This window comes from Asterias amurensis, chromosome 13 (genome assembly GCF_032118995.1).
Source record: "Asterias amurensis chromosome 13, ASM3211899v1".
Taxonomy (NCBI): domain Eukaryota; kingdom Metazoa; phylum Echinodermata; class Asteroidea; order Forcipulatida; family Asteriidae; genus Asterias; species Asterias amurensis.
In genome coordinates, this window is record NC_092660.1 from 19,248,727 (window position 1) to 19,268,152 (window position 19,426).

Below are 19,426 nucleotides of genomic sequence, written 5' to 3' on the forward strand. Positions count from 1 at the left end.
TTCAAAATGTCCATAGATTTACATTAAACTTACAGGGTTTGAAGATAATGATAGTGGAAAGCTTCCCTTCAAATATTACTTACTGAGGTGCTGTAGTTTTTGAGAAATTAGTAAAACAATGTCATGAAAAAACGTTTGTAAATGATTAAAATAATTTTCGTCTCATAAGACAAAAATTATTTTCATGACATTGTTTAACTCATTTTCCAAAAACTACAGCACCTCAGCACCTAATATTTTCAGGGAAGCTTTCTACTATCATTATCTTCAAACCCTGTAAGTTTAATGTAAATCTATGGACATTGTGTTTTTTTGTCCTACAAAAGTTACATAGAGCCTTTAATATTATTATTATTTATTATACAGATCTGATTGACACGGATGATAACTGCCAACGTTTTGTGAGTCGATGCATGCCAGAAGCCATCAAGAAGTTGATGGTATCCAACGCTGTACATCGATGGGGCGCTGAAATACAGGAGGGTATTTATAACATGATGCAGCTGACTGTGGACGTGGTTGCTGCCAGACTCAAACACAAGCCAGTCCCTGTCGAGTTACTTGGTGTACTCACAATGGTGAGGTTCTTAACGAGTTTCAGAGGCTTGAAAACCCAACTGGTCCTCATTGGGCCTGTAAGCTCACAGTATGATCGCTCACTCTCCCATTTGTCCACGCCAGACAATTTAATGTGTATGTCGTTGCTGGGCACCTCTGAAAAACAGTGTTTCACTGAGAGGTTTCCCCAGGGTAAATAATAAACAAATTAATAGACCTGGGCCCAATTTCATGGTTCTGCTTACCGCTGAATTATGCGCTTACGATCACAATTACAATCGCTAATCCCTTCATGATTTCTAATCAACAAAATCATTTTAGACAAAATAGTTTTACAGGATAAAAAATTTTAAAAATTTTTCAAAATAATTTCATAGGATGCTTAGCACCATAAACTATCTTGGTTACATTTCACCTTCCGCACAGAAAGAAAATTACTCCATTTTGTCAGGGTCATTATCATAATATGACCCTACCTTAAAGCCATTAGACACTTTCGGTAAACATTATTGTCCAAGGTCCAAACTTTGTGTATCACAACTTCTATATAAAAAAAAAAACCTGTGAAAATGTAGGCTCAATTGGTCATTGGAGTCGGGAGAAAATAACGGGAAAACCCACCCTTGTTTCCGCACGTTTCGCCGTGTCATAACATGTGTTTAAAATAAATCCGTAATTCATTGATATTGTTTAATGTTTTCTCAAAAAGTAAAGCACTTCATGGAATAATATTTCAAGAGAAGTCTTTCACCATTGCCTTCTGTAAACCCTGTAAGTTATTTGTAAATCTGTGAACTTTTTTTTTCTGTACCGAAAGTGTCCAATGGCTTTAAAGTGTACTTTGCTTTCGTCACCTTTACAAAAACATCAGACAAACTATCAGACAAGAATCCCTCTTCAGAATCTTTTCTCCATATATTTAATAGCCTGAACCACTTCCTCTTACCAATAGTGTCCACTGCCTTTAAGGGCCATGTGACTTCCTGCACATTCACATAATACTGCTAGTGTTCAGTTATCAGATCATGGAGCCAGGCACTCGGCTTGTTTAACAAACCCCTCACATTGCGTGAAGATAGATAGTCTTCCCCTTTTGACTTAAAAGTGGATGATAAAGTTTCTAGTTGAAATTGTCTATTTAATGAAATTTGACTTAAAAGTGGATGATAAAGTTTCTAGGTGAAATTGTCTGTTTAATGAAATTTCCCTTTTGACTTAAAAGTGGATGATAAAGTTTCTAGTTGAAATTGTCTATTTAATGAAATTTGACTTAAAAGTGGATGATAAAGTTTCTAGTTGAAATTGTCTATTTAATGAAATTTCTTCTTCTTTTTTTCCCTCTTCAAATTGAAAGAAAATGTCATGACTATGGGGTGCTGTATTTGAATATATTGACACCAGTTTTGTTTCCTAGACAAATTTTAGTGGTGGGCTTCAAATCCAATCAGTCCACCAAGGGCGGCTCAGCAAAATTATTCATGTTTAGATTTGGGACCATCATTGCTGAAGTGCAATCTGGGGGAAATCTGTGCTGGCATAGTGTATTTTGCTCAGAGTGCTGGGTGAAAGTTTTTAGTTCAAGGCAAGCCCGCCTGGCACTGGCAACCGTGGCTACCAGTACTGCTGCTCACACTTGTGTAACCAGTTCCAGTAATAATAACAATAATAATAACCCGTTTATATGTATCGCTTTTCACACTGGGCCTTAAATCATTCCTTAAACCATCTCAACTCCCTGGAGAGTATACAGCCTGTGCGCAATATATGCGCTACTTGGCTAAACCAAACACTAGAACCATCTCTGCCCTCACCCCTGGCTGGAGAGAAGCAATTATAGTTAAGTGTCTTGCTCAGGGACACAAGTGTCACGACTGGGATTCGAACCCACACTCTGCTGAGCAGAAGCATCCTTGAGTTCGGTGCTCTTATCCACTCGGCCACGACACCCCAGTGAGTGCTTGGAACCCAAATCAGATCTTAGAAATGTTTCTATGATTTTGTTTTTGTTTTGTTGTTGTAGGTTCTAAATCCAGAGACGGAGTTCCATTACAAGAATCGATCCAAAGCCTGGGACAAGAACCATTGGGAGGACACATTTGGAGTCGGTCAGACTTATGCCGTCCCTCCACTCTTCAATACCTATAAGGACCCATGTGGATGGCTTGTCAACCTGGTCAACAGGGTGAGTTTCTAAGTGGGCTCAACAGTATGGAGCCGTTTTAAAGACCGTGGACACTATTGGTAATTGTCAAAGACCAGTCTTCTCACTTGGTGTATCTCAACATATGCATAAAATAACAAACCCGTGAAATGTTCAGCTCAATCGGTCATCAAAGTTGCGAGATAATAATGAAAGAAAAAACACCATTGTCACACAAAGTTGTGTGCTTTCTGATGCTTGATTTCGAGACGCCAAATTCTAAATCTGAGGTCTCGAAATCAAATTCGTGGAAAATTACTTCTTTCTCAAAAACTATGTTACTTCAGAGGGAGCCGTTTCTCACAATGTTTCATACTATCAACAGCTCCCTATTACTACCCAGAAAGGTTTTATGCTAAAAAATATTTTGAGTAATTACCAATAGTGTCCACTGCCTTTAAATGCATTGGACACTATTGGTAATTACTCAAAATAATTGTTGGTATAAAAACTGACATTGTAATGAGCAATAGAGAGCTGTTGATAGTATAAAACATTGTTAGAAATTGCTCCCTCTACTGAAGTACTGTAGTTTTTGAGTCAGAGGTAATTTCTCACTCAAATAATATTAAAATACGCCTTTTATTATGCATCTGAAAGCAAACAAATTTGTGCAACCAGGGTTTTTACTTGTTTTATCATTCTCTCGCAACTTCGATGACCAGTAGAGTCCTAATGTTCACAGATTTGTTATTTTATCTCACTCAAATATTACAAAACATCTGAAAGCACACAAGTTTTTTCAGAGAGGTCGTTTTTCTGACATCATTCTTTTGTAACTTTCAAAGATTTCTTATTTTGTGCTTATGTTGTGATACACTAAGTGAAAATTCTGGTCTTTGACAATTACCAAAGGTGTCCAGTTCCTTTTTAGCATAGTATACACAGATAGTATGAAGCTGTGATCCAGCTACAGCCAGAAGGCATTCATGCTTAAAATGTCCTTAGAATTCGTTATAGTCATATGTTATTTTGTTTTTGTCTTTCAGTTTGCTGAGAAGGGTGGTATGGAAGAGCTCAAGACCAAAGCACTTGAACCGTTCGAGGAGCTTGATCCAGCGGTGAGTTGTCAAATCATAGACAAAGTTGTTTTCTAAATTTCTAATTTTGACAGATTTAAAATGGAAGATTGGTGACCTTTGTGAAGATTGGTGACCTCTACCTGTTTGGTGAACCAATTGTGTCGTTCATGACTATTCACGACAAAATAATTTACTTACAAAACACAATCAGACATCAGTGACTGACTCCTTCAATCCATTCAGAGTGAATTTGACTATCGGCAAATACTAAAAAAACATATATTGACGCCCCAGATTGCAGAGTGGGGGCTTTTTAAAAGGGTAGGGAAAGTTGAGTTGTGCCGCACAACAAAATACTGATTTCATTGGCAGGATACTGATTGTTAGGCTTTAGAATACTGATTTTCTCAATTGAGGGTTGGCAGCTCTGCGTAACGTATCTTGGTAATTGAAAATAGTGTCGAAGCTGTTTGAGGCGCGTCTAGTCGAGTAGTGAATTTAACTAGTGGCCCAGGCCTACCCTCGGCCATCAGAACTTAAGTTTGATGCTCTTAGCTGCTCAGCCATGATATGCTTCAGGTTTAGGGTTAACCAATTTACATTGGATGATGTCGTTTATCCGCTTTGTTTGTTTGGACAAACAGACGCACGGACATGTTTTGTTTAAAAAGATGTCTACAATTTTCCCAAGAGTAAAATTGGCCCCCAGAGACTTTTCTGGTGCACTGTGTATGGAATCATTCACACTCTAAATCAATTTGATGTTTATTTGACAGATTATGGCAGCACTGCTGCAGCCTGTAGGGGTGTGTTCGGAGTACCTCAACCCACTACGAGTTGCCACCTTCCTTGGCCCGGTGTCTAAACGTACCCTGACGTATGTCCGGGAACTTGCTGATAGTGACCTTAAACAGAAGGTAAGAATCGGACCGCTTTATTTTAAGATACTTGAAATTTGTTATCAAAAAGACTTTTGGTTTAAAACATTTTAACAAACGACCTCTGGATTAACGTGCTGGCGTTCTACCAACCAAGCTTCCCTTCACCCAGAGGTATAAATGGGTACCTGCAAGGGTACTGGTTGATTTTGTGTATGACAAAGCCTCTGGACACTACTGTTGACCGGGTTTGTATACTCCACAGGGAGCTGAGAAAGATTATAGGAATGTTCCTCAGCCCAATTATTAGGGCATGTATATAAAGTGCATTGATATGGTTATTGCCAAATGCGCTAAATAACAGCTTGTTCTGTATTGTTGTTAATGGGGCTTGAACCCACACTCTGCTGATCAGAATCACCAGAGCTTTAGTCCGATGTTCTAAACACGGCACGCCATTTTCTGGTGTAAAGTTTTTGACTCCATAAAATTGACAACCGTGTTAGTTCGCAAAGTAAAAGGAAAACCATGCAGTTTCGAGGCCTGATTGTGTCGATCATTATAATTCTACTTTTAAAACATCTTTCTTACCATATGCATTTTATAACAACTGGTTTCAAACGCTATTCATGGACCAACTCGACCGATCCAAGGCAACGTGTTCCTTTAACCGCTCAGCCAGTACAGACTATTCATGCCAGTGTTTTCTGTTCTGACTTTTCAGAAAGCTGGCAGCGTCTCGGATCTACTCTCTACCATGAAGCTCCTTTGTCTGAACTTCTGGACGGAGGATGTGAAGGAAGTGGATGACCTGAGGCTGGACATTGCTCTAAGGATGCTGAAGTCACCTCACTTCAACGCCAAGATGAACAGCCTCAAGGAGGTACTGACTTTCATACATAAAATAACTACTTACAGTATGGGTAAGGGAATGAAAGAGTTGGCGACGAGGTCTTAAGCGGTCATTTAAAACCGACAGGGTAGTGGTCGTATATTGAATGCGTTATGCATAAATTTCCGCTACGTGTAAGCTTGCGTGACCACGCCTATGTTTAGACACTTTTATCTGTGATTATATCCCAAGATTATATCACGCAATTCAGAATGGATAAACTGTTCCTGGTATTTTTGAAGCAATTATCAATTCCTGCGAATGCGAAGCGAAATTGACGTGAAGTTGACGTCACAACCCTCCTTTCGCAGCCAAATTTGCAAGTGAGCTGAACTAGACTCAACTCAGTGTAAATTTCGTTGCGAATTTGTGACGTCAACATTCGTATCGCATTCGCATTCGCAGGAAGTATGAACCGGGCTTTAAATGTTTCTGTCCTATAAGCGCCTTGAGTTCATCATCGGGAGATACGTGCGCTTTAAAAGACTATACATATTATTTCTGTTAATGTATGCATTTTTCTATGGACAGATAACTAAACTGATTGAAGATTCTTCAGCGAGGAGCAATCGTAATGCGATCCAAGAAGACGTCATCTTAGATTGGTTGGTTGAAAAGAAGGTTCTGTCAATCGCTCTTGAAGGTACTTCATCCTTTGTTGTTTGGTTATGGATCGTTCCGGCTTTCCACTAAGCTCCGCCCACCGCGCACATGAGCAAGACACGTGTACAAGCACTCCCAATGGCATTCTGCACGATTCTGCCGCGCGTGCCAAATATACGCGCACGCATGACCGAGTTTGTCCGACCACAATCACTGCTGTGATTGGTAAAATGGGTGAACGCGACAGGCCGGATCGGTCCATTGCTATTATTTGGCAGCATTGTGCAGGGACCAACATCATATAGCTGCTTAAGCAGAAATATTGCCTTACATTTTTGGGGCTAAGTAGAAATGAGCAGGATACCAGTCACAAATTGAACATGTGACATGGCATTTTGGCTGGTAAACTTATTCTGGTAAGCATTATTTTGTTGTGCTTAGCATGTTTTTTTATGTTTCAGCAGCTCTATGAAATTGGGCCTAGGTCTGATACTTTTGTTTTGTGGGGGTAAGGTTTTTTCCTTAGTAGAGGGCAGCATAGAGGGAAACAGCAGTTTGTAGTAGCACATTTCAAAGGGCAACAAGGCAATAAGTCACTTTGAAATGAGGTATACATGTATGCAGGCGCATTACTAGGGCACTATTTAGTTTGTGTGAATCTGTCTATACACACCCAAACCACATGGTGTGCTCCTACAGTGTCCTGTGGGATTTAGTGGCAAGATTCTGTTGGGCAGGATGTCCCGGCGGAACGGATACAAGCACCAAACTCAAGCTCTGGTGCTTCTGTTCAGCATAATCCCGGCCGTGACACTTGTGTCCCTGAGCAAGACACTTTAATTGCTTCTCTCCACCCAAGGGTAAAACGGTACCTGTGAGGGCAGAGATGGTTCTTGTGATTGATTTAGCCAAGTAGTGCATATTTGTTGCACAAGGCTGTATACTCCCCAGGGAGCTGAGATGGTTTAAGGAATGATTTAAGGCCCAGTGACCAGGGGTACTAATGTGAAGTGCTTTGGGATGCCCTTCGGACGTAAAAAGGGCTATATAAAAACTAACTACATGTTTCATTACTATTATTATTATTATTATTATTACTATTATTATTATTAATTATTATTATTATTATTATTATTATTATTATTATTATTATTATTATTACTATTATTATTATTAATTATTATTATTATTATTATTATTATTATTATTATTATTATTATTATTATTATTATTATTATTATTATTATTATTATTATTATTATTATTATTATTATTATTATTATTATTATTATTATTATTATTATTATTATTACTATTACTGTTACTGTTACTGTTACTGTTACTGTTACTGTTACTGTTACTGTTACTGTTACTGTTACTGTTACTGTTACTGTTACTGTTACTGTTACTGTTACTGTTACTGTTACTGTTACTGTTACTGTTATTATTGTTATTATTGTTATTATACAGTTAGTAATAAATGGTGAAAACAGTTCAGTGTATCTAAAATGTTTACTTTCAACCTTAAACTCTGCAGGTAACATTGATCAATCCCAGTACTGTGAGAGACTGAAAGGTATCGTGGTCTTTCTGGGAACAAAGCTGTCCCTCGATGAGCTCACTGGGATGTGGAATATGCAGGTAAGGAAACTCTCTGGAAAAGTCACTGTTTTCTCAACAATTTTTCTTCAATAATGGGCATGCAACTGTTTTTCACAGTTTTTGGTTTCTCAGCTGTGTCATTAAAAGTTGACAAAACAGATAGAAAGTCTTTCTGCGCCTGGAACTCTCTTGTTTGTCTCCGATTTGGGGATTATTTTACAAACTGCAGTTGCATGCCTTCAATAATTTCACTCTAAAGCCCGGTTCATACTTCCTGGGAATGCGAATGCGAATTTTGACAACAAAATTCGTAATGCATTCGCATTTGCAGGAAGTACGAACCAGGCTTAAGTGTTGAAATTTTTACTACTAAATTCAAAAGTTTAATTCTAGTCTTGGAAGGAATTGTTGCTAGCAAATGTTTTGGGGTGTTTTTTGTGAGCTGGTTACAAGTAGACTTTGTATTGATTTCGTTTTTTGTTTCTCTTTGCAGAATGATCAGCCATTGACTGTGGTGGAGAACATGCATTCTATAATGGCCGCTGCTGCAGTCAAGTTTAGCTCCGAGCAGCTGGAGCATCTGTTCTGTCTCATACAGAAGGTAAGTTTGGGGCCACCACAATTCAAAGACAAACTTCATTCTAGATTGTGTCTCTACACATGAAGTAGCCTCTCGAGGTGGGCAGACATTAACCAACGTGGACCAGTTGCGTTGTGATGCTGAGTTAACCTCTGCAGCTTAGATCATGACAGCTATGTGTGGCATGTTTTTTTTTAGTGTGATGAGAGTTGAACTGATGATGATGATGATGATGATGTGTTTCAACCACACCTTGAACACCCAGTAGGGTGGATATGTGCACATTACAAGTCTTATTATTATTATTATCATTATCATTATCATTATCATTATCATTATCATTATCATTATCATTATCATTATCATTATCATTATCATTATCATTATCATTATCATTATCATTATCATTATCATTATCATTATCATTATCATTATCATTATCATTATCATTATCATTATCATTATCATTATCATTATCATTATCATTATCATTATCATTATCATTATCATTATCATTATCATTATCATTATCATTATCATTATCATTATCATTATCATTATCATTATCATTATCATTATCATTATCATTATCATTATCATTATCATTATCATTATCATTATCATTATCATTATCATTATCATTATCATTATCATTATCATTATCATTATCATTATCATTATCATTATCATTATCATTATCATTATCATTATCATTATCATTATCATTATCATTATCATTATCATTATCATTATCATTATCATTATCATTATCATTATCATTATCATTATCATTATCATTATCATTATCATTATCATTATCATTATCATTATCATTATCATTATCATTATCATTATCATTATCATTATCATTATCATTATCATTATCATTATCATTATTAACCATGCAAAGATTAAAATGGTACTCATAGGGTTTCATGGCTTAGTAGTTTTGCACATCAAATCAAAGTTCTGTTTGTTTGATTATCGGGGTGTGGGTTGAAATCACAGTCAGGACACTTGAGTCCTTGATCAAGATGCTTTCCAATAATTGATTCTCTTCACCCAGGGGTATAAATGGTACCTGCAAGGGTAGAGGTTGATATTGTGTTTGAAAAAGCCTTTCGGAGCACCACGGCATCCCGGGGCTGTATAGGGCGCTGAGAAAGATTACAGGAATGTTATTTGCCCAATGACCAGGCCACTAATGTATACCGCATTGATTCGTTGACTGCAAAATGCGCTATGTTCAAACTAATTGTTAATGTCTTTTATTTTGTAATTTTTTTTTATGAACCAGGCCTGGACGGGGGAGAATGACCGCATCCAAGAGAAGCTCCTCAGTTTGATTGGCCGTATCGGCCGCGAAGCGCGCAACGCCAAGACCACTTGCAAGGTCCTGGAGCTACTCTGGGACTTGGCGCATCTGGCTGGTATCGCCACGCCCCATCTGCAGCACGCTCTGGACGAGCAGTTGGTCATTCTCAGTGATTCCTTCACAGTGAACATGACGGTCAAACAGAAATACATCAGTAAATGTGTAGGAGATATAAAGAAGGTAGGAGTTATGGACAGCCATCCTTGACAATTTTACCCCATAATTTATGATTTATTTACTTATTTAAACAAAAAATTGGGGGAGGTTAAATTCTTATGTTTATTGAAGCCTGTTTGCATTGATTTCCCATGAACTGCCCCGATCTCAAAGTTCAAAAAATACTCAAGATGCCCCAATTTTTAGTGAAGGATTTGTGGTATACATGTATAAATAAACATATGTTTCATACTGTAAAAATGTAGCTCCGCTGAATACTGGAGCGCCATTAGGGTCACCGAGTGACGGATTCAAGTGTTATAAAAACCAATCATTATTTTAAACATGGACCAATTAGCAGCCCTCTTCTGACCTGTGCAAGTGGGCGGCCTACTTCGATGATATATCCTCCATAAAGTCCCCCACAGTCTGCCATTACAACGTTATCTCTTGACGATGACTAGAGCAAGCTAGTCGAAACATTGAGACCAATTCAGAACTGAGTCTGCGGCAGTACAGTTAATTACAATCCTATAAGCTAAAGTAGTAGTCCAGTCTATTTTCTATACCATCCGCCCTGGTAATAGTTAAAAAGCAGGACAGTTCTTTTCAGAACTGAGAAGTCTCCCGAACCTCCGATTGTCTACTCCGCAGCAGTAGAATAAAGCAAGACAGTTCCCTAAGAACAACTCTACCTGGCAAGTAGATACACGCATGGTGTTACCACAAACCAAATATATATTGATACCTCACTATGCAATTTCTCAAATCCTATTCATGTACATGTAGTAAATCTCAATGTTTTTGCATTACAGGGTTTGTTGGTCGTCCCTGCATTGAGGCAGTTGCATTCAATCACCAAGGGCATCACAAAGCAGAGCTATACCAAAGACAAGGTCAGTAGGTTTCCTCAATTGCTTTAATTGACCTCATTTCAATGTTTCCCGAAACAATTTTAGTGGAGGCAATGGCGTTGTCAGTATTGGCAGCTGCAAAATGTGGATTTGATATCCGCTCATGACAGTTGTGCCCTTGAAATCATAATTGCTGCATAAGAAGTTGATAGGATATTGCATTTTGCTCTACCAGCCAGGCTGCTAGTGGATGATACCCAAGTCTACATCCTTATGGATGCCAGGAGTAGGTTGCAACGTGCCACTAGTGGCAGTTGATTTGGGTCGATGGCCCAAATCAGTTAAATGTAGCCATCATCTTGAATTTGCTGATCGGCCTGGTTATGTTTGGCAATCTTTCATAAAAAAAAGATTAAATATTTTGTTTTGACAAGCAGTCAGATGGCACTGGGATCTGTTTCTCTCCATTGCATATGTTATAAAATGAAAATAGTGGACTAAAGTCACCTATGGTAAGGCAGAGGTTGTATGAGTGCAGTTAACAAGCGATGCCAATTTTCTAGGTTTACTGCGGGTAAAAACAAAAAACAAAAACACCTCATCTTCCGAGTTTTCCAGGCCGTCCATTTGTTAAAAGACTGGAGTAACTAACGGCTACATTCTTTTTTTGTTTTGGACAGGGTTTGCCCCAGGAGCTGAACAGAACCTATGATATCATCAAGTTAACAACGCAGAGTCTTCTGAAGTATCACAAGATGGCCGTGTCGTCATTAGAAGGCATTCCCTTAGAACCTCAAACTATGATGGATGGAAGATACTCGCATGAAGAGGTCTGTTGTTATTTATTTATTATAAATCTATTACTGTTGGTAATTACTCAAATTCATTGTTAGCAGAAAAAAACGTACATGTTAATGATCAACGGAGAGCTGTTGATAGTATAACATATTGTGAGAAATAGCTCCCTCTGAAGTAACGTAGTTTTTAAACATTTGAATTTAATTTTGAGAATTTGATTTCGTAAAGCACACATTTTTGTGTGACAAGGGCATTTTCTTTCCATTATTATCTTGCAACATCAATGACCAATTGAGTTCAAATTTTCCTGGTTTGTTATTTTTTGCATATGTTGAGATATGCCAAGTGAGAAGACTGGGCTTTGACATATACCAAGGTGTCCTGGGGTCGATTTCACAAAGAGTTAGGACTCGTCTTGTCTCGAGTTGGGACGAGTAACTCGTCCTAACTTAGGATTAATCTTAAGGTCTGCATGTTACAGTGCAGTGTTGGGACTTGTCTTAAGTCATAAGATTAGTCTTAAGTTAGGAAGAGTTTTGTGAAATCGACGGCAGTGTGTTTAAAGGGTTTTGATGCAGATCAAGTTATTTGGCCATGACATAAATCCATACTCACTGTGAATGAATATTTATGTAACATAATTTACCTGTAGAAGTTTCAGCTTCCTTAGGCCTCAAGATTTTAAGAAAAAAAAGAGTTAAAATCACAGAGCAATGTTTTCAGGAGAGTTGTGTAAATGAGCATGTACATGCTAAAATAATTGTTGTCTCAGTGAGACAAAATTTATTTTAACTGAGACAAAATTTATTTTTGTGAAATTGTTTTACTCTTTCCTCAAAAAGTCACAGCACCTCGGCAAGTAAAATTTTAAGGGAAGATTTCTACCGTCATTATCTGTAAACCGTGTAAGTTGAACATGTTTGCGGACGTAATAAAAGTACCCAACCCCTTAAATAAAATAAAAATTACATGATCTGTAAAAACTCATAATACTTTTTTGTCCTCAGTATGTGGATGTGCATCTAAGGTTCCTGGCCTTTATTCTCCAAGAGGGGGCGCTCTATCTTCACTGGCATCGAGCTCGAGATATATGGGACTGTCTAGTTGCCAACCCAGATGCCTGTGAATTAGACAAAGAGGTAATTAGTTCACTTGACGTAGTCATCGTAGTAAGCTTGGTGCGCCATTTTGGGAGACAGTGTCCCTGTGTTTTGAATTTTCAATACTGCAACTTAACTTTCAAAATGGTGATTGTGGCAGACAGTATCAGGTGTGGCAGGCGTTGGTACAGAGGGTCCATAGACAAGACCATCTTGAAAGAATCTGTCTTCATTTGAGAATTTGACTGGGATTTTTTTCAGACAAAATTTCCTTCTTACCTATCTGTTAGATCTTGTCTGTTTGGCTTGGTACATGTTGTAACATGTCGTAGCCGAGCCGATAAGAGCACAGATTCAAGCTCTTGTGTTTCTGATCAGGAGAGTGTGGGTTCCAGTCCCCAGTCGTGACACTTGTGTCCTTAAGCAAGCCCATAATTGTTGTGTCCTTTGGGTGGGACGCAAAGCTGTTGGTCTTCTGTGTTGTGTTTTATCACGTAAAAGAGTGAAGTGCACTTATCACAAAGAGTAGGGGTTTGACCCAATGTTCTTGTATGATTGGCGGCATATTGTGCCATAGTACCTTGTAAACCACGACATGGTTCTATACAAGAATAGGTCTCATCTTTCAAATCGTAGCTCAACATTCCTTGCAGGGAAAAAAATACTGAGCGCTTTGATACATCCAAAGCGCTTTATAAGAACCCTGTGTTATTCATGTTCATAAAAATAATAAATACATTTTAAACCAAGTATGCAGCACCCACAGCCAAAATTGTGCACAGGTTGTTAATCATTAACATCAACAATCTCTGCCCTCACAGGTACCTGATTACCCCTAGGTGACAAGAAGCAATTGTAGTTGGGTAGCTTGAGTTGGGTGCCCTTAGCCGCTCAGGAACGGCGCAACTTTAATAAACCAATAATAATAAAAAGTTGATATTTTCCTCTTCATTTTTTTTTCTTTCTTTCTGCAGACCTGCTTTGAGTGGTTCCGCATTGGTCTGACGGATCTAGAACCCGAGACCCAGATGCAACTCTTCAAGGAGAAACTCCTGAAGCTGGACCCGACCACCCTCTCACCGACGGGCTTCGAGTGTGTCAAACCGTTCTTTGAATCCATTAATATGAACAACCATTGCCTGAAGAAAACCTCCTCCGGTCTGGTAAGTTTAGAGCATGAGATTAGACCAAACAAGTGCTCAAAACAAAATATACAAACACAATCAATAATGATCTTCAATAATTGGCTTGTGATTTAATAATAATAACCAATTCTTATATAGTGCATTTCACAATAACCGTATCAATGCGCTTTACATTAGTGCCCTGGTCATAGGGCCAATAACATCCCTTTTTAATGTTTCTCAGCTCCCTTGGGAGTATACAACCTGGGCAACAGTTTATATCGCTCCAAGGGCTTTTTCATTCACAATATCAACCACTACCCTCGCAGGTACCCATTTGTACCCCTGGGTGAAGAGAAGCAATTATAGTAAAGTATCTTGCTCAAGGTCACAAGTGTCACGACCGGGATTCGAACCCACACTCCGGTGAATTCGCACCAGAACTTGAATTCGATGCTCTTAACCACTCGGCCATGACACTCTACACTCTATTATTTGCCATAACAATAAGCTGCGAACGTCAATTAGTCAAACATGCACTTCATTCTCAAAATAGTCTTTATTTTATCAGGTGTGAAAGTTGCACACGTGCACTCAATGACATTATTAATTATTATTAATGGTTTATTTATTCAACAATATTTAAAAAAGACACTGGCAGTTAAAAACTGAATTGCTGTCTTAAATTTACAATTTTACAGTGAATGCAATTAAAAGATAGTTAAATATAATTCGACTATACAACACAGAAAACATTAAATTGCACAAATGACACAAGACCCCTAATATAAAGTAACAGAGCAAAAGACTCAGAAAAGCGCAAAAAACATAAAAATCACAGAAGAGTGTTGCGACAACAGAAAAAAAACCAATAAAAAGTAAGGACAGCAAAAATAAACAAACAATTGAATGAGGATGTGATTAAGCCGACATTCACAGTGGTTGACTTCCCATGACATGATGTGTGTGCAGATACATTCTTATAATATGGCACTTCTACATTTTGACTTGATTTTTATACATACAGGAGCTGTGTGAAGCCTTTAGAATATCCCCCATATCATTCATATGTGTACGCTACCACATCAAACCCTCTCATCATTTAAAGGATTCAGGTACTTTTTCAAAATGTCCATAGATTTACATTAAACTTACAGGGTTTGAAGATAATGATAGTGGAAAGCTTCCCTTCAAATATTACTAACTAAGGTTGTGTAGTTTTTGAGAAATGAGTAAAACAAGTCGCAAAATAGTTTTGGTCTCATGAGACCAAAACTATTTTAGCATTTAATATTCCCTTAACCAGTTATGATATTATACCAAAACCATAGCATAACTGGTTAATATGTTTTTACATGCTAAAACTGAGACGAAAATTATTGCTTTTACTCATTTCTCAAAAACTACAGCACCTCAGTAAGTTAAATTTCATGGGAAGCTTTCTACTATCATAATCTTCAAACTGTAAGTTTAATGTATATCTGTGGACATTGTGTTTTTTGTTGGGAAAAAGTACATATACCCTTTAACTCTCTTTTATTGTATTAATTTTTGGATAACTTTTTGTGAAGGTTGTTGAGAAGCTTGAGCTGTACGGCCTTGACTTCATGTGGCAGATTGCTCTGGAGACGACCTCAGAAGAAATTGCCGATCAGGCCATTAGACACCTGATGAAGATGTGCTATACCAACTTGTCGCCCAAACTTAAGAAGGTATGAGGCGGGGGGAATAGATGGGGTATAGTGGGTAAGAAGTAAAGTGGTTTAAAGGAACACGTTGCCTTGGATCGGTCGAGTTGGTCTTTGAAAAGCGTTTGTAACCGTTTTTTTATAAAATGCATATGAGTAGAAAGATGTTGTAAAAGTAGAATACAATGATCCACACAAACATGCCTCGAAATTGCGTGGTTTTCCTTTTACCTCGTCGACTAACACGTCGGCCATTTATGGGGGTCAAAATTTTGACTCCCATAAATGGCCAACCATGTTAGTTCGCACAGTAGAAGGAAAACCTTGCAATTTCGAGGCAAACTTGTGTGGATCATTGTATTCTACTTTTAAAACATCTTTCCAACCATATGCATTTTATAAAAAACGGTTACAAACGCTTTTGTTTTGACCAAGTCGTCCGATCCAAGGCAACGTGTTCCTTTAACATGTAACATGGTCGGGTTGGTGTAGTGGTATCTTTCCTTGCCTTCCACCTCTAGGACCCAGGTTCAAATCACACCAGGGCCCAATTTCATAGAGCTGCTAAGCATAAAAATTTGCTTAGCATGAGATTTTTTGCCTTGATAAAAACAGGACTACCAACCAAATTTCCACGTGATTTTCAGGATAAGCAAACAACAGCTGAATACCTGTAACAAGTAATATGCAACAAATGGAAATTTGGTTGGTAATCCTGCTTTTACCACTGGAAGAAATTTCATGCTAAGCAAATTTTTGTGCTAAGCAGCTCTATGAAATTGGGCCCAGGGCCACTAAGTGGATTGGGTGTCCTCCCACATCTATACGAAACTTTCTTCCTTGTAGTTCTACTCTCCATTTGGTTCGTGGCTAGTAGTACAGTGATTAAGTTCGCTTTTCTGAGTTTTCATTGGCTTCACAATCAGAACAAATTAAATGAAAGTAAAATGAAAGGACTCGTCTCCACACCAAATGAAAATTTCTCTCCATATTTCAAAATTTTTCATTTTTGATACATTCTCAGCCCTGGCTGCTACAGGACCTTGTAAACTTTTACATGGTGCTTTGTTCAAGGAGTAGGTCTTATAATTCAAATGAAGTCCCACATACTTTGCAGGACTATACTGAATATGCGCTTAGAAACAACCGTATTAAGCACCTAATAAATGTCGTGTATTATTATTTTATTGTCAACAGGACCCCGTGGCCCTACACAAGTCCTTTATAGCTGAGTGCTACAGGAGGTTAGAGCTGGCCTCCATCACTATCGGAGGTACGGCAATAGCATTTGTCATATCCCAGGCAACTAAGACTCTGACTGCTGCCACCGTGCCGGAGGTCGCCACTCTACCAAGTCCCTCCAGGTGAGACGTTCATTTGTTTCCTTAAAGACAGTTCTGATTTAGACTTGACTCAGTGGCCTGTCGGAGATATGTGTGCAGTTGTTATGATTTAGACTTGACCCAGTTCCCTGTTGGGGGATGTGTGTACAGTTTATCTGTTTTAGACTTGACTCAGTCCCCTGTCAGGATGTATAAAAAAAACATTCTGAATTGATGCCTGTGATTTTTTTTCACAGAAATCAGTTAGTACTGAGTATACAGTGCTAACACACATGAGTGTATATGTGTAAAAACCCAAATTAATAGTTTCTGCTTTAGTTAACAATTTTTTTGCTTACAGGCTTCATGAAATCTGCTCAGTGAATTTTGCCTTTGATTACAAAAATGGGAGAACAAAAATTCCCACTCAGAACCAATCTTTTTAAAAAATTTTTAAGAAATATTTTTGTGATACTTTCATTCCCCCCTGATTTATAACAATTCCTCCCTTAATTTGTTTACCTGTCCAAAGAAAGCAACCAGTTATTGCGTTAACCAAACCAAGTGACAGGTAAGAACCGAAAAACACAACACAAATTTGACACCCTCAAGTGTTCCCTAAATGACATGAATGACCTGACCATTTCCAGGAATCTCCCCCATGCACAAACTAGCATCTTGGGCCAATATGCGCAATTTGCAGGTCGATACGTGGTAAACCTGAGGTTGCCACGGGAAAACAACAGTCCCTTTTGCATGCCAACAAGGTTTAGTTTCCCCCTCCACAAAATAAAAATAAATAAAAAATGTGGAAGTGAAGTTGTCATTTTCAAGAAGTCCACATGGTGAACTTAGAAGTGAAATATGTAGAGGCTCTGGAATGTTGCAAACTAGGCTTTTGATGTTTTGTCCAGCCTTGTGTGTAACCTAAGGACTGTGCAAATCTTGTGTGTATTTAAAGGCAGTGGACACTATCGGTTATTACTAAAAACTGTTGATAGCATAAAACCGGAGAGGTTGATAGTATAAAACATTGTGAGAAACGGCTCCCTCTGAAGTGACGTAGTTTTCGAGAAAGAAGTAATTTTCCACGAATTTGATTTTGACACCTCGGATGTAGAATTTGAGGTCTCAAAATCAAACATCTGACAGCACACAACTTCGTGTGACAAGGGTGTTTTTTCTTGCGTTTTTATCTCGCAACTTCGACGACCACTTGAGCTCAAATTTTCACAGGTTTGTTGTTTCATGCATATTTTGAGATACACCAAGTGAGAAGACTGGTCTTTGACAATTACCAATAGTGTCCAGTGTCTTTAAACATCTTTCAATACCGTGTGTGGGTTCAAGCTAACACATTGGCCAAATTTAGTGCCGATCTGCAACAAGAATAATTTCTTTAATTTAATGGAAGCAAAGATAAATATTTGTTTGTGTTTTTGTATTTTTGTATTTAATTGATGATAAAAAAAAATTAAAAAAAATCGCAAAGGAAAAAAAATCGCAAAGGAAAAAAGAAACATTTAAAAGTGCTCCAGATTGCACAATAGAGCCAGAAACATCCAAGTAAAAACAAATTCATTCTTGGGCCCTCTTTTCAGTTCAGCGTGCTTCGGCAAAACTTTTACAGTTTTGGTCTAGAATGCCCCACAGTTTTTAAAAAGAAAACCACCCTGCTTGTGTTTCTGCATAGATTGCTTTCAACATATGCCGGAAACAAAAACATTCACTTCAAATGTTTGAATATAGGCTAGACTTGCACAGTCTGTTGTTGGTTTATTAACAGCCCCTGATCTTCCTAAACAAGGTTGTTTTTTAGCAGGCGTCTGATGGTCTTATTAACCTTTTGTTTGTAATATTTTGTCAACTTTTTGTCATCAAAGACGCCATTAAAGTATGATTTGTTTGGCAGTTTGTTCGGTTAATTTTTGCTTTAAAGTTTTGTGTACAACTGTGTTTTCGACTGACTGAGGGTGCTTTCAACAGCAACTTTCATTGCATCACAATTGCAACTTTTTTTGTTTACATTTTGTTGACATTTTGTATCTAGGACCAAATAAATAATTTTTTAAATTGAAATGTCTTGAAATGAAACTTTCACAGGTTTGACTGTATTCATCTACATTTATATAGGGTTAAAGGCAGTGGACACTATTGGTAATTACTCAAAATAATTATTAGCATAAAACCGTACTTGGCAATGAGTAATGGGGAGCTGTTGATAGTATAAAACATTGTGAGAAACGGCTCCCTCTGAAGTGACGTAGTTTTCGAGAAAGAAGTAATTTTCCACATCAAACATCTGAAAGCACGCAACTTCGTGTGACAAGGTTGTTTTTTTTCTCTCATTATTATCTCCAACTTCGACGACCGATTGAGCTCAAATTTTCACAGGTTTGTTATTTTATGCGTATGTTAAGATACACCAATTGTAAAGGCTAGTCTTTGACAATTACCAATAGTGTCCAGTGTCTTTAAAACAACTGAATGTTTCCGAAAACCAAAGGTTTACTTTGCCTTTGAGGTGTCCTAAAGTTGTCAGGCATGCTTATAATTGGCTGAATTCCTCATGTGAAATTGTGCCATAGAAACAATTTAAGACACTGTACTTACTTAAAGCTTTGTCATTTTTTCTTTTTCTTTTTCCAATTTTCCAATTACAAATTTGCATGGC

At 37.8% G+C, this 19,426-nt stretch overlaps 1 protein-coding gene across 2 annotated transcripts in view; it reads left to right on the top strand.

The window, feature by feature from the left end:
- The window catches only part of LOC139946584 (ubiquitin carboxyl-terminal hydrolase 24-like), a 66,166-nt gene that overhangs the window by 5,057 nt on the left and 41,683 nt on the right, over positions 1 to 19,426 (top strand). Inside the window, exons 3-18 of one of the 2 annotated variants that reach the window (XM_071944278.1) lie at positions 367 to 578; positions 2,579 to 2,740; positions 3,748 to 3,819; positions 4,557 to 4,697; positions 5,383 to 5,541; positions 6,082 to 6,193; positions 7,691 to 7,794; positions 8,249 to 8,356; positions 9,633 to 9,890; positions 10,682 to 10,762; positions 11,401 to 11,550; positions 12,526 to 12,657; positions 13,593 to 13,781; positions 15,314 to 15,454; positions 16,628 to 16,794; positions 17,285 to 17,323. In XM_071944278.1, the coding sequence (XP_071800379.1) occupies positions 367 to 578; positions 2,579 to 2,740; positions 3,748 to 3,819; positions 4,557 to 4,697; positions 5,383 to 5,541; positions 6,082 to 6,193; positions 7,691 to 7,794; positions 8,249 to 8,356; positions 9,633 to 9,890; positions 10,682 to 10,762; positions 11,401 to 11,550; positions 12,526 to 12,657; positions 13,593 to 13,781; positions 15,314 to 15,454; positions 16,628 to 16,794; positions 17,285 to 17,323 (2,227 nt within the window). The remainder of the gene's footprint in view (positions 1 to 366; positions 579 to 2,578; positions 2,741 to 3,747; positions 3,820 to 4,556; positions 4,698 to 5,382; positions 5,542 to 6,081; positions 6,194 to 7,690; positions 7,795 to 8,248; positions 8,357 to 9,632; positions 9,891 to 10,681; positions 10,763 to 11,400; positions 11,551 to 12,525; positions 12,658 to 13,592; positions 13,782 to 15,313; positions 15,455 to 16,627; positions 16,795 to 17,284; positions 17,324 to 19,426) is intronic. The other variant, XM_071944279.1, reaches the window with a different exon arrangement.